Source organism: Drosophila sechellia, chromosome X (genome assembly GCF_004382195.2).
Source record: "Drosophila sechellia strain sech25 chromosome X, ASM438219v1, whole genome shotgun sequence".
NCBI lineage: Eukaryota > Metazoa > Arthropoda > Insecta > Diptera > Drosophilidae > Drosophila > Drosophila sechellia.
Window position 1 is genome coordinate 9297484 of NC_045954.1, and position 15559 is coordinate 9313042.

A 15559-nucleotide genomic window follows, 5' to 3' on the forward strand; every position below is an offset into this window, starting at 1 on the left:
CTAGTTATCTACTTCTACTTGAATCAATTTTCTTTCTGACACTCCCACTTGGTTATACTTTTCTTCAGTGTACTGATTAACAAAGGTCCTGCGGTTGCGTGTCCTGCTGCGCGAAACCCCCGCACTTCCGCCGGCCAATGGTTAATAGCTAATGGCGAATCGTTCTTACCTGAAGGATACGCCGGAAATGGACTCGCGGCGATTGCGTCCGAAGAGCGTTGGCGGCACCGCCGATATGGTGACCACCGAGTGCCTGCGTCCGCCGGCCGTGGGATTGGCCTTCTGCGAGAGCGTGGCCAGGAACTCGACCTCCTTGGGACTGAGCCCGCCAGTCTCGCCGCCCACCTCCGACAATCGACGCACCTGGCTGGCGGTGATGCCCTCGGTAATTTGAAGCGAGGGCAGCGAATGCTTGCGCCGCTGCTGCATATCAGGAAAGGGGCAGAGCAGGTAGGGATTAACCGGCGAGTCCGGCTCGGAGTCATCGCTGTTGGAGCGGCGTGTGCCGGCCGCAGTGGGATCACAGCCACCGGCGGCACCCTCCAAGTCATCGCCATCCTCGGCGGTGTGCGATTCCTCCACCACGATCAGCGGCTCCTGGGTGCTCAAGTTGAAGACGGGCGTGAACGAGGAGCGACGCATTTTGGCTGCTTGAATTACTTGCTTTTTACTCTGCAATTGACGAGAATGGAATAAATATTATTGGACTATAGTATTGTCACTGAAATTGACATTGATATGGTTTTCACAGTTTTCAATGAAGTTCCGTTTTGCATGCCCTACTCGATTGTTTTTGTGAGTGCAGCTTAAAAAGCAGAGAAGTGCTGTTGACATTTTGCGGTCACTGTGCACAGGCGGCAACTTTCCAACAATCAAATTCGGTTAGCAAAATTTAAATCAACTGCAAAAGTTTGCCACAGCTGAGCTTGATTTTTGCGGCGCCAACTTTTGTTTACTTTGATTGTTGAATTGTCCACGAAGGCGTTGGGTAAATTCGATTCGATGCTGTTGGTAGTAAATGTGGTATGGAAATGGGGCCTAAAGACATAAAGAATGGCAAATAATGAAAACATTGAAAGTGTCAGATGAACACCAAATCAATTTGTCACTCCATAAAGCTGAACTGGATTATTGAAATATTCATGGGTCGGCCAGTAGTTATAAATTGTGGCTTTGCATATGAATATTTGTATTAAAATATTAAGCGAAACATGCAGGATGATCGGTTTATATCAGCATCAGCTTTTGTTCGCCTTTCCCCGAATATAATCTCTTTTGGGTTTTTCGCTTTTAATTAAATAACGTAACAAACGTTTTCAAATTGATTAATCTGTGCGCGACATGGGGGTGTAATGTTTAAATAATTGCTATCTACTCAATTGAAATGTGTTAACGCTTTTTTTTTTTTCAACCGGAAACCTGTAGCGAATTAGTCACAAAACATTCATATAAATATAAATTGAGTTTGAATAGATTTGGAGCAGTGAAAACAACGAACAATGGGCAGAAAATTGCGAATGGTGCCAATACTCATACTTGTAATGTGCTGCGATTCCATAATGGGTGGCCTCATCCGAAGTAAAGTGAGCACTAGTTCAGTTTGAAAATAGCACATTTATTGCAAATAAATATATTAAAAATAGCAAACGTGGACATATCGCATCAGATCGACCAGAATGGCGACCAACAATGAATCGGTGGCCGGTGGTGAAACGCATCTGGATCGCGAAGGTCGCGGCGAATACACGATGAGTGGTTACTTGTACCTCAACGTGGACGTTCCCAAGGATCTTGAGGGCGAGGTTAATATCTATCGCAGCAACGACGGTGGCGAAACATATAAACTCGAACCCTATTCGGTACCGCGTACAGGAGTCTACCAAGCGATGAACACCTACTACAAGGATATGATCATGCCATCCGCGGCCAATTGTTCCAATTTTCCGCAATTCAAGGACAAACTCGAACTGATTGCAGCTCAGAAATTTACGTACAACACGTGTGTTTTGAGCCCCGATGTATTTCCCACTTATCTGCCCGATGGCATTTACAAATTCGAAATGAAATCCTTCGGATTGATTGAGCTCTTTTTTGAGGCACTCGTCGAAGTGACGCAGAAAACCTTCTGAGCTGCAATGCAATTAGCTAAAATCAACAGCATCGATTTTAGTCTTGGTTAATGCATCATAATCCGCATTGTCACTTACTTATTTTCTGTTATTTTATAAACTGTAAAGGCGTATCAAGCAATTAAGATAAACTATTTACTCTGCCGCATAAATTGTATTGCTAAAAGCCTATTAAAATAAGCCCATAAAAGTGGTTTAACATTAATGGACACCGTGACATTGCCGCAAATACCCCGACCCCATTAAGAATCTGCAATTTTGTGGCACAATAGGCACTTGACAGTACAGTCCCTATTGGTAATTAAAGTACACTGTATCAAGCAAACAAATTACAATAAAAAAAAATGCGACATTGTTACCTTGTATTTTTACCGCAAATCCGAGAACCAATACTCGTACATTGTTCAACTTTATTCCCCCGTTTGCGCTTTAATTAGCCTTTGTGCATTATAATTGCGTTGCAGTGCCGCCAAGCGTACCGGAAATTGCGGGGGCGTCAGGACAAAGCGAATATATATCCCCCCAGGGGGGCGTGTCCAGTGGGCGGAGCAAATCCCACAACGAAACGAAATTTAAAAAAAAAAAACAGTTGCCAAAACGAAAATGTCTCAATTAATTGAATTGAATTCATAATGGAGGCTGTGAGGGAGCGCAGAAACAATCATACAAAATGTATATATAAGCAAAACCCTTTCTAGGTCGCAAAACAATGGATGCCAACCAAAAACGAAGCGAAACAAAAAAAATGAATAGGAATAAATACCTTTCGGCTTCGGGACATTGCGCATACGCCACGTGGCCCAAAAGCCGATGCGCAATGTGCCGAAAATGTAAATGAAATTGTTATTAAGCATTAGGGCCATCAGCATCACAAAAGGGAAAGGAATCCGATTCGTGTGTAGGCAACAAGACGCCGGCTTAATTCGCGGACTCAAGGACCAGGGATGAGTCCTGACAAGTCGACTTGTTTGGAAGTTGAAAAATTGCTTGATTTCCTTATCGCAGGATTTATGGTGGTGACATTTCTTTAAAGCTGTGCTTATTTATCAAGCTAAACATTGCAAAAAGTAATGACTTGGGAATCGAATGTATACAAAGAATTAAGAAAAATATGTAAAATTTAAACATTACTTCCAAATATAATTGAATTTAATTTTCACAACTATAACTTTCTATATATATTTTAAGCTGCTTTCGAGAAAGACTTTTAGCATCTTTGTCCCTGTGATTCGGCTGACTTCACTGGCGCCAAAGAGCTGGGCCAATGCCTAAAATGCCAATAATGAGCGTCTATTAATAGCGAAGAGCGACGACGATTTGCGAATCGATTGCGAATTGAGTTCTGGCATAACCTTTGACCCAGCTTCCCTGCTAAACAGCAAGTAATTAGCAAAAGAGCCAACTCACACACACACACACGTACGCCTTTAAGCCTGATAAACAACGCAAATAAACAAATACACACACACGGGCAATAAATACAAAAAAAAAAGAAAACCGAAAGATAGCCTCATTTAAATTTCTCTTTTTGGCGCGCTCGCAATGAAAATGAAAATTGACAACCATCGCTCAGTGCGTCTCTCTCTAGCGCAATACAGGCGTCTCTCTCTTTCGGGCAGAGCAACGGATATAGGTTGTTAGGGGTTAAGTCAGAGGCTGCCAAAAAATTCAAATCGCTTTTTATTTCGCCCCTGCTAAATACTCATCGTGTGAGCTGACAGATAGACCCACGAGAGACTGATGAAAATCGGAAGAGTGTAAAGAAAATGCGAGTGGGGAAAAGTCGGTGGAAATGGCTGAAAAGTTCTGCTGACTACGGCAACTACAATGGCGCGCAAGGCGAGGCAATCGAGTGGCTCAATTATGATATATACCACCCCGATTTGTAGTCCCTTTTCGAATTGATTTGAGGCAGCAAGGTCACAGCGACGGTTTTTGGAGGGGCGTCTTGTTCGGGAACTTTAATGCGATTAGGAAAGTTAGGGGCTGGCATTCCATTACTGCTCTGAAAAAGCACTAATTAAGGGAATGAGAAAAGCCAACCGGCTTATGCAGAATTAAATATTATCCCATGCATTGTGGTTATGTTGATGGTTAGTTACGCAAGGGCATTTGTTATTGAAAAATGTTGTTAAACAACTATTATATATGTATTAAAATAGTGATTTCAATATAAATAAATGCTATCATCTAGTTTTTTTAAATCATATATTTTGTAGTATAATTAATAATAAACTGCAGTATTTACACTTTGAGGCAAAAAAAAACCACAAGGGAGTGAAGTAAACTGATTTGATTGGTTTACTCCGAGCATCGCCCTCCCTCAGGGCCACAGAAAAAAGATTTTAAATAACGGAATTATTATGTATTTAAATAACATTAAAAATACGCACAAAGCACAACAATCTGAGGATTCGATAGAAACAAAAAAAAGCTGAATACAAAGACCAATTCCAATGCGAATTCCCCGCGAGGCAGCTGACATTTTTGCGTGGCGTGTGTTCGATTCGGGTTTTCGGCTTTATTTTTTGTGTGCCGGAGTGGGGGGAAGTACTATGGGGGGCAGTAGTCAGTTTGAGTAGCACTCAAACATTTAAATTTGATTTATCGACGAAAAGCGGCAGCTAACAGCCGTGCGCTGAAAACGCAATCAACTTCAAAATGGTTTAATTAGAACAGAACAGTATCGAACAAAACCTAAATCGTGACCCTTGAATACGAAACAGAAATTTTAGGTGATACGGACAATCGGAAACGAACAGAAATCAGACCACAATCCGTACTTTTTACACTTCCAAAAAAATTACAATGTATCCCCAATGGTAATTGGCTAATTATGTAACCTAACGAAGAGAATTTTCATCATAACTTGTCCAAAAAATGTCATAGAGGCGAAAGAATAGCAGTTTAATACCCATGCTAATAATTTCTATAACTTTTTAAAGAATTTAGAAAAATGTATTTTTGGGTCAATTTTTGCATTTTTTGTAAGGGGAAATTTGCGAAAAATGACAAAAAAAATAGAATTTTTGGAAATTGAATTACGAGCTCAACGAGGTATAACATTCCATATTCAGGCATTCCATATTGGACAGGTTGTGTCCAAAAAACTGATTTTTAATGTACGAAATTTTGGAAACACGGCTTTTGCCAAAAACTTGATATTTACAAACGGAATTTTCGTCATAACTTCGCTGAAATTTGTCATATAGACGAAAGAATAACTGCTAACGATTCCTATCTTTTTTTGAAGAATTTAGAAAAATTTATTTTTGGGTCACTTTTTGCATTCTTTGTAAGGGGTAACATCATCAAAATTTGCAAAAAATGGCGAAAAAATAGAATTTGTATTTTTGAACACAGTTATATTGGCAATTTAATTACGAGCTCAACGAGGTATGATATTATACATTCAGGCAATTATTTTTAAAGTTATGGCCAAAAAACTGATAATGATGACAGAAATTCGTAACAACGGATTTTGCCAAACACTTGATATTTGCAAACGGAATTTTCGTCATAACTTCTCTGAAAATTGTAATTTCTGTGACATTTGGCAGGACTAGAAGACCACTTAAATTGACGGACTTAAATGTTCTTTTCAAATATGATGTTAAAATTACAATGAACTTTATGATATGACAACTTTAACAACTTAGTATCCACGCATGAGAGAATACTTTTAACATTTAGTAATTGTTTTGTATTAATTATGCCCAAAATGAGGCAACAAATGCCTGCTATTCATTTATTCTCTTTCCAAAAAAATGTTCAAATGCTGGCAGCAATTATTATCCAAAATTAATTCACTAACAAAAACCGGCCAAAAGGTTGTCTAAATATTAGATTGCATTTGTTGAGGCGTGCAGATATTGTCATTTAGGTTTGCATTCAAAATGTGTAATGCAGGCATTTGTTTGCCTTCTAAATACATAATAAATATTAGATTGGCTAATTATTCCGGGTTAGTTGCTCTGATCAATGGCATGAGATAATTGTAGCTGTTAGCCAATGTAAACAGAAATCTAGATAAAAAATAAACAAAAACATTCATAGATACATTTGTATTTAATTTTAGCAAACCACAACGATAAATGGCCATTTTTACATTGATTAAGATAAATGGGCGAAAGTCTTTTGCTCCCGAAATAAATAAATGACCAAGTGTGTCAAAGAGAAAAATGTTTAGCTACTGGCCATATTACAACAGTAAATCTAAATTGAATGACAAGGCTTGAGTTGAACGGTCAAGGGTCTAGAGGTCACCAAGCCCGAATCACAGGTGCCATTAATTTATTTTCAATTTATGATGATGGACTTGTTGCGCTAGAATATTCTTGGAAGATGCAGATACGATCTTCTTTAAAGAATTCAAACAAAAATGTAAGAACTTCAAGTAAACACTAAAAAAAATAAAAGATATATTTAGCCTTTCAAACAATTATAAACAATGATTCATTAATATTTTAAGGAATACTAGTGAATACTATGTTTTTACATGCACTATTCAATCAATATTATTTTCGTGTAAGCTGATATTTTTCTAAGTGCTACTCTTCTTGGGAAATGATAAATTGAGCTCTTCAAATTTCATATCTTCATCTAACGCAGACCCAAAACAATTTGCTGACCTAACCAATGGGATATGGATATGGATGGCGTTGGTTGGAAGTCGGGAAATTCCATGGCAGTGACATTGGACCTGCGTCCGGGCAAAGCGGAAGTGGCAACTCCATAAAGCGTTTTTCCCATTTTCCGCCCTTTGTCCTGCTAATAAATGACGGCGCAATGATTTTGCGTGATTGTCGGCACGTGATGGCGGTGCAAATGACTCCCAAAGTGTGTGGAAATCATAAATGCGGAATGAAAATTTCCAGTCAACGTCGAAAGCTTTTCCGTCATATTTTTATTTCGGGCCCAAAGATTTTCCTCGGCTGTGAATGAGGAGCAAATGTGCTCGTGTCGACTTTTATTGATTTCAGATGCAGGCGGCAGCAACAGGCAACCAAATTTCCAATGCTTTCCAAATATGAACTCCACTAAACGTATATGATAAGTTAAAACTGACACAGACATGTTGATACCCCGTAAATAATGTATACACATTCCCTAGCAATTATAATTATATACTTGCTTACTTAAGCGTAATGCAAGTTCACATTAAAATATCAAGACTGATTTTATCTAACTAATTTCATAATTCGTGTAGTAACCATTTCAGATGCGAGGTATGTAAATGTTTACACATGTACTCATTTTGTGTATAATACCCAGAAATTCAATCACTCCGAGCTGCCGACATCAATTTGATACCCATCAGCAGGGGAGAATTTTGCAGCATTAGGGGCACGGACCCTGGCTCCCAACCGGAAGTGCAGGACTTTAAAAGGGTCAAAATGGGTTCCCGGGCACTTCCGGTGGCAGCGGAGGGCAAGAGAAGTGAAGCTCAGTGGCTTTCGGGCGGCCATGATTGAACCACACCCAACCGAATGACAAAGTCGACTGGTCGGGACTGAGTATTTAATCACGGATTAGTCGGAAAGTTTTTGTGCCTCCTCAGGACTCTTGTAATGAGTTCTGAGCCCAGGAATCTCGAGGCTTTACAACGAACTTGACAGGAGGCGAGGACAACAAAACAAGTTTTTGAGTGCCGAAAGTTTTTCGTTTATCTCGAGCTCGTTTGCCCAATGCCAATGCCTGCAGTTGGTTTGCCGCCTTCAATTATTGCGCCGAAAATTGGAAAACTGCAGAGAGTGTCAGCATTCAGAATTTCTTTGTTTGATTTGCAACCCCCCAACTATTTCCCATCAATTTCAATTACTCTGTTGGCAAATGGAAATCTAATTGGGATTTTCTGTTGATGATTTACTTTCATGAACGAAATTACTGTGCGAAGTTTCATGTAAAGTAGTGTAAAAAACATTCTATTGTATAATTTAAAACAGTCTCTTTGAATTTAACCTTTGGGGTATTAAAAGGATATCCCCTTTCATCTGGTTCATTATAATATAAATTATTTTCGACAAATATTACACGTATTGGATGAGCAGGTTCCTTTTAGCTTATGCGTTATGCTTCTCGTTTTCTTTTCCTTTTCCATTTCGCTTTCCATTTCATTTCACTGGGCTTCGAGTTTTCCCTTTTTTATGGCCCATTGTCAATTTACAATTTGGCTTTGACATTGTCCTCATTTGAGTAAATCAAATGGTTGTCGTAAATGTCTGGCATCTTTTTTATTGGGGCTCCATATAAATCCTATTTTGTTTATCTTAATTCACCCGAAATACGAGTTCGTTTGCTCATCGCTCGCAAATCGATAAAGTTGTGCTTTATTTGAATTTTCCATTAATTCCAGCTCATCAAAACAATTTCTGCCCGGGGTTTTCCGCAACGTTATCGATTTTTTTTTCTTTTTTTTTTTTCGTTCTGTTGCCCGCAGGAGACTAATCCCAATCCAGAATATATATGTGTATATATAGCCGTGTATATTGATATGCTCAAAGTGAATATTAATTTCAATTTGAATTGAAAAATTCAATAGAGAGTTCGCGGTGAGAAAGTGAAAAGAAACGGCGGCATCGGAGGTGGAAAAGTGTTTACTCGGGGTCTCCTTTTATTCTGAGTGACTTTCAAGAGCCTTCCAATTCCATTTCCATCGTTTTCTCATCAAAATTTTTTCGTTCTTTTCTTTTTTTTTGCTGTGTCCTGCTTAGCACATTTTAATTTTGGCCGACACCCGACGAGCACCTTTTGAAAAACAGGAAATTGCTCAAATTGAATTCTCTGATTTCCCACCCCACTTCCCATCGTCCTTTTCGGAGATTTTCCGCCTGCATCCTGTGGCACTCTCAAGTGCATTTTAATGGATTTTTAGTTTTCGGTAGTGAAATTCGTACATATATAATGAATATATATAAATGAAAATGTCTGCATGCAAATGGGTGGAAAAATGCAAGCTCTTGAAACTAAATGCTTCTCTGTCATGATTGTCTTTAGCTTTCATCTCGCCTAGTCTCTGTTTTGTAATGAAAAGTTTATAAACACGTTTTGCTTGTTTTATTCATTTTCTAATACGATTGTACGTTCTAAGAACAGGAACTAAACTAAGAAGGATAAATTCAGCAAAAGAAAACCCAGGGTAATCTCAGCTCTGGCAATTCAAGAAACAAGATTTCGATTCAAAATCCCACTTTACATTTAAATATAGAGTGTTATCCTACGAAGCCCTGAACAGATGTGCTGCCCATTTGGAGACCATTTTATGGGAGAACCTCCACGGCGAACGCGGCGTATACTTAATGTCCAATTGGTCTCGGGACCCAAATAAGTCGACTTCATTTTCACTTGGCGCAGGAAGTGCGTCCCTTTTCCATAAGCTTCCTTCTCATCCCTTTGCCTACGCCTCTGCTTAAGCCTTTGAAATATCCGGGGGCGGTGTGTGGGGGGGCGGGGCATCGTGGGCAAAGATTTTCCCCGGAATCTGTTGCTGGCGCTGCTGCAACGACACATCGTTATCCCTAATGCCTGATGGCTGGAATAAAAGCTTAATAAATATTGCCAGCGCCCAAATTTCTTGGAGGACAGGCCGTGACGAGGACATCGCTTGCTCCTGGCTGTTTTTGTTGTCCTCGTCCGCCGATAACCCAGAAAAATGAATACGGAAAGCAAAGCTTAACTACTCTACTTTAAATTTATATTTAAATGTATATTTAAGTGAATTCCCAAAGGAAATGCTTTACATACGAACGAATCTGTAAATGAATTTGAATAGTATGTTAATTAATTTTTATCGTCCTCTCATGGAATAGAGATACCTCTAAGTAGGGTATCGAGAATTCACGTTGCCTACCAGGTTGTCATGCGAGTGTATGTGTGTTAGAATGTGTGTGTATTTTTCTCATTTGTCTTAAAGCCACAAAAAGCGAGAAAGAGATATCCTTAGACTTTGACTACGGTTTTTCGGTGCGTACTAAAAAAAAATTGCGAGAAGGCAGGGTGAATAACGGTGAAGGAAAACGATGGCAGTTGTTGACTTTTAAAGCTTTTCTTCCCGTTTTCCAAAAGCTCAGAGTTGACGCGAAATTTGTAAGGAAATCTAAACAATTTATAAAGTTTGGTGTTTTTCTTAAACAGCTCAAGAGAATGTCTACTAGAAAATTAAAAAGTTCTATTTTTATAGAAAAAAATTCGCCTTTTCAGAGAAATGCGGATATTAAATGTTCATAAAATCTACTAAATTCATATGTTCAAAAAGATTTAAGTATATTTTGTATGTACTCTTAGTTATTCTTTGGCTAAACAATGAATTTTCTCCATGAAAACCAGAGAAGCACCTTTATACAGAAATTCGATAATTGCCGCTTTATGAAGCCATAAATTAGATAAGCACATTATGGGCAAATGGGGTGTGTGTGTGTGTGTGCGGAAAACGATACCCGCACACATGCTCACAAAATACTGGAGAATTCTCCCATGGCCATGGTCATAAAGTGAGGAGAAAGTTTTCATGGCGCTTCAAAGGCGCAGAGCGACCTGCTAATTGCTTGGAAAATGGAAATATGCCAAAAGGGAAATTTATTCACGAAAATTGTATAATGTCCGCTAATTAATTTCCTCACTTGGCGTGGCGAATCAAAGATTCGAATTGAATTCAAATCGCAATAAATAACAGCTGAAACTTTTGCGGTGACAATATTTCTTTGTGTCGATTTTTATATGCAAATCGAGTGGCAAAACAATTGGAAAACTTTGTCTAAGACAGCAATAAAATAAAAAAAAATAAGAAAAATTATCAAAATGGCGCGGGCGTTTGGAAAATCCGATGTGGGGGGGGGGGGTGCGAAAGGAAAGCGTAGCGAAAGGAAAAGCGGGCGAGGAAAAATCAACAAGAATATAAATATGCAAATGAAAAGGCAACGCAGATGTTCAATCAACAGTTGACTGCCGTTCTCCACGGACTCGCCGCATAAGCAAACATACAGTCATGGCCAAGCGAATATAGCCCGCCAATAAAATGGCAATAAAATGATTGTGCACAGCTGATGCTAACAGCATGTATGCAAGTAGAACAGTAATTAATTTCAAAATAACGTTTTACAGTTTAAAGTTATAGTTTTTTCAGAACTCTCACGGCGTTCCTTTAATCCATAATAAATTGTAGTAGTTTTCAGTGGTATAGTGACTTCGCTAATTTCAACATTTACAACTTTTCACTGCTTATCTTATTTCTTTCAACTCACATTTTTTCTGTCCCCGGGCGGCGAATAAGAAAAGGAGAAAGCTAAAGAAAAGCCGAGAACGAAAGGGAAAGGTGCAAGTAAGAAACTTTCTTTCTTTTCGCATTCCACTCGGCTTGTTATATGGCGTACCTGTGCTGCTTTTTCCACAATTTGTACTTTTCAGCCTGCTGGGCAATCGGTTTATGCTGTTGACAGTTCAATTTTCCGACAACCAAAAAAAATATACGCAAAACTTTACACAAATAATGCGAAGGAACTATGTATATGGAAAGTCCAAATAGAAATTGGGAACAGCCACCTTTCAAATGTCCACATTTGTGGCAAGCAGGACTCTCAAACTCTTTCAATCAAATCGAAAGAAAAGCTGACCAAACAAAAAGGGCAACAAACTTCAAGACTCTTTTTTGTTTTATTTTTTAGTTTAGAAAAAACTATATCTTTATATATTTATTAACTGGATACCCAGCAGGTTAAAAAGGACTTTGGTGAAAGGTATATATAGTCAAAGCGTTCATTTCAGAAACTTCTCGGAAATCGCATGCGGCAATTAAATAAATCCTTAAACAACAGGAGGTCCCATGGAAAATCAATCTCCACAGCTCCAACGCACCAGCCTTAAAATTACAAGATAATGTTTTTTCATTATAATTGAAGTTTGTAATTGCTGCGAGGAGTTTTCGCAGGGCGGAAAACTTGGCGACACAAGTTGTCAAGGCAATCAACTTTACTACCCCGCAGCGCACATGTGTCGCAGTCCCTTTCGCACCGACAACCACCCCCCGCTTAAGTTTATGTTATTGTAGTTAAGTAATACCCCTGTGTGCGTGTGTGTGTGAGTGTGTCATTCGCGACATTTCACAGCTTCAAGGCGCTTTTTTCATTATATTTAGCTCATTTTACACGCAGCAAAGCGGGGCAAAAACTGTTGGCACATTAAAATGCACATAAAAATCATTAACCCAAAGACGCCTGACAACGAGCGAGAGCAGCCAGCCAGGCAATTGTGTTAATGGTCCGCCCGCTTTGCCACCCCGCCCACTTTTCCGGCGCTTTTCCTTGTGTTTATTTCGGCATTACAGTAAACTCAATAATTTCGCCTACTTAATGTACAGTTCTCCTTTGTATGCCCATCAACAGGTAGGAGTTGTCATTGCCGCCACGCTCGACGCACTTAAAAAAAATATATGCTTTAATAAATATTTAACAATAAACTTAAACAAAATATCACAACGAGTTCTCGAGATAAGTCGCAAGATTAGGGAAAAATGATAATGTAGAACAACATTATATGCACTTGTAATTCGGATCAATGATCTCAATTAAGGGATTTCCGCTCAGTGTATTGCAATGTAGCTTTTCGGGCACCCTCCAAATGAAATTACAGTTATTTGAGCTCTCTTGGCTTGCTCCTGTTTATATGAATGTGTGTGTGTGTGCGTGTGAAGGAGAGTGGAGAAAATCAGAAAAAGGTTAATTTGCAATTATGTTTTATGTGTTTGCCGAGTCCTTTGTGCGCTTGAGTATAAATGTGTGTGTGTGTGTGTGTGTGTGCACGAAAACACTTGAGGCCAGGTGTCCATTTTGGGTTTTACCTGTCCGATTTTCCCCCACATCTCCGCCTGCCTTTTATTTCGCCAGTTTCTGCTTTGATAATTTCTAAAGCATACTTTTTGGGGCCGAAAGTGAAAGCCAGTGGGAGCGAAAGTGAAAGTGAAGGCTAGCGGAATGAGAGAATGAGTCGACGGGGAAAAACAAAACTTGGCGTCTGTTGTCTGCAATAAAATAAATTTCATTTAATATTATAGTTGTTGCTACTGCTGTACTCGGCTGCTTATTGTTCTTCTTTATGTTGTATCTCAATTGTTATTTAGACATTTTGAAATCATAAAAGAGAAGCAGTTGGCGTACAGAAAAACTTTCAAATGGCTCTTATATACCCTAAAAAGTTGAGGGTCCTTTCGCTTTAAACGCACAATTATATATTAAAAATGTTGGACATTTCGGATTAATAAAAAACCTTAAACCTCTTTTATAGCTACATTATATTTTCTCCTTTTATCATTGTTAGTATATCTATTGTTGTGATATTGACTCAAGAAGTTTATGTGTCTGTGCCGCATCTCGTTTTTCCCCGTTTCAATTGTTTATCTTCTGGGATGAAAATGTTGTTCCCAGGACCCCCGTACATTCCATCACGTATCCTTTTGACTTTGAGACGTTTTCTGGCAATGAAATAACTTGCGTGTCCTGCGAGGATGACATTTGTTTTACTGTGGCCAACGTAATGAATTTGACACGCGTTAATTAAGTTGCCTCCCGGCCATTGAGTTCGTCCGGAAACCACAACGATATCAACAGCAAACACCGGAAAATAAATACATGTGCAACATACTTTGTTCAATAAAAATATTGTATCTTTAATAAATATTTAAAAGTTTCATAAACCTTAAAGTAACAATTAAGCTGTAATAATAAATGAGTAGCTTAAAAGTAAATATATTATAAATATATATTCTATGTTGTAACTTTCCATCCCTATGGGAAATTCTGAATATTTGATTTCATAATGCGACTGCCGACCGTCGAGGGGATTTTGCCAAGGTTGGAAATCAATTTGACGCAGCTGCCGCCGAAGGGAAAAGCTGGGCGGTATATGCAAATGAAATGAGCAAAAAGGCAAGTAAGCCCTTTTTTAATTGCACACACGCCGAAAACCAAAGGGACAAGAGAGTGCTCTCTTCAAAATAACAAGAACACAAAAATCCAAAAAAGGTTTCAAGGGGACCGTAAAAAACCGCAAGCCTTTGGCCCCAAAAATACAAAACTCAAAAACATTTTATGATGCCACCGAACACACACACAAAGGGGCATTTAAAACGTATTCAAAATGCAACTTTAAAGACGCCCCAAAGTGTGCAAAGCACTGGTAAATAACATAAAATACGAAATACGGCTGCGGCCGCACAAAGTATTTCCCATAAAAAGCGTCGAAAAAGAAAAGCCAGTGAAAACTCAACCACAAAAGGCGGCCAGGATATAATCGCACCATCCAAAACCATCGCCTCCCTACCCATTCTTCACTCACGCACACATACACCCACACTCACACCCACACTCACCCACACACACATCAATGTCTGTCTGGTTTACAGGGACCCTCGAATGCAAATTAGCTTCCTTCGCGCGCGTTGGAAAAACCCTTTGCCATATATGCAAATGTGCCGCAAACTGGCTTACATTTCACATTGCTCATACGCACCGGAGGCCGCCATGAGAACTAAGCCACAACAAGGACGACAAACTGCAAAAAAAAAAACACACACACAAAAATAAGACCGAAATAAAACTGCAAAATGTAGACATGCAAAGGGGACGAAGGTTATAATGAGTGTTTTTTACTAATTCATGTGTAAAAATCAGGTCGAAATAAAACAGTTTGAATATAAAACGGAAAGTGTGCGATGCGAAAAGTTTTATGCGGGCACCAAAGGGATGTGTAACGAGTGATATATGGGAAACTTTTCTACCGATGTTGGGAAAATGAGAACGACATTAAAAGCTGGCAAAAAGTCGGTTAGATAAGCCATTGACAATATTTCCAAGCCAAATGAATCTATCGAAGGACGAAATTTAAATTGAATAAATGTAGACAAACAGACTTTTTCTCTTCGATTTTTTTTGTATCAGACAAAGCTTTGAAAATAACAGTAAATAAATCGCAAATTTCCCAAGAATTTACTAATAACCTTGGAAAAAATCATTTTTATGTAGAAAATGTACCAGAATTGTTGCACAAAATCGACAAAAGCCGGCACAGTAAAAATCGAGAATGTTTTCCAACTTTGTTGACATTTTTTTAAAATAATATCAACCAAAAGAGCTGATCAATAAGAGGAGATACCCTTTATTAGCCGAGAGAAAACTACTCGATTTATGTTGAAATCGGAACCCATAAAGACACGCCCAATTAGCCTTTTAAAGTTTTGCGCCATAAAGCAAATAAAATAAATCCCATAAAAATGGCAAAAAGACGAAAACTTTGGCGGAACAGAGCAGAAGAACAAAAAATGAAAAGTGAGCGATGAGTGTTTTAAAGCAGGAAGATGGTAACAAAACTGGTAGATAAAGTTCGTCGCTGAGTAGCGGCAACCAATTAGGCCAAAACAACACACAACTCACCCTCCAAAAATT

At 38.9% G+C, this 15559-nt stretch overlaps 2 protein-coding genes across 2 annotated transcripts in view; one reads left to right on the top strand and one right to left on the bottom strand.

Moving 5' to 3' along the window:
• Positions 1-15559, bottom strand: part of LOC6617459 — a 44598-nt gene that overhangs the window by 1785 nt on the left and 27254 nt on the right. The window contains exon 2 of the mRNA XM_002041740.2: positions 170-672. Coding sequence (XP_002041776.1) covers positions 170-642 — 473 coding nt within the window. The 5' untranslated portion in view covers positions 643-672. The remainder of the gene's footprint in view (positions 1-169; positions 673-15559) is intronic.
• On the top strand, positions 1432-2384 carry LOC6617460. Its single transcript, XM_002041741.2, has 2 exons — positions 1432-1583; positions 1644-2384. The coding sequence occupies exons 1-2, from the start codon at positions 1500-1502 to the stop codon at positions 2127-2129; spliced, it is 570 nt and encodes a 189-aa protein (XP_002041777.2). The 5' UTR covers positions 1432-1499; the 3' UTR covers positions 2130-2384.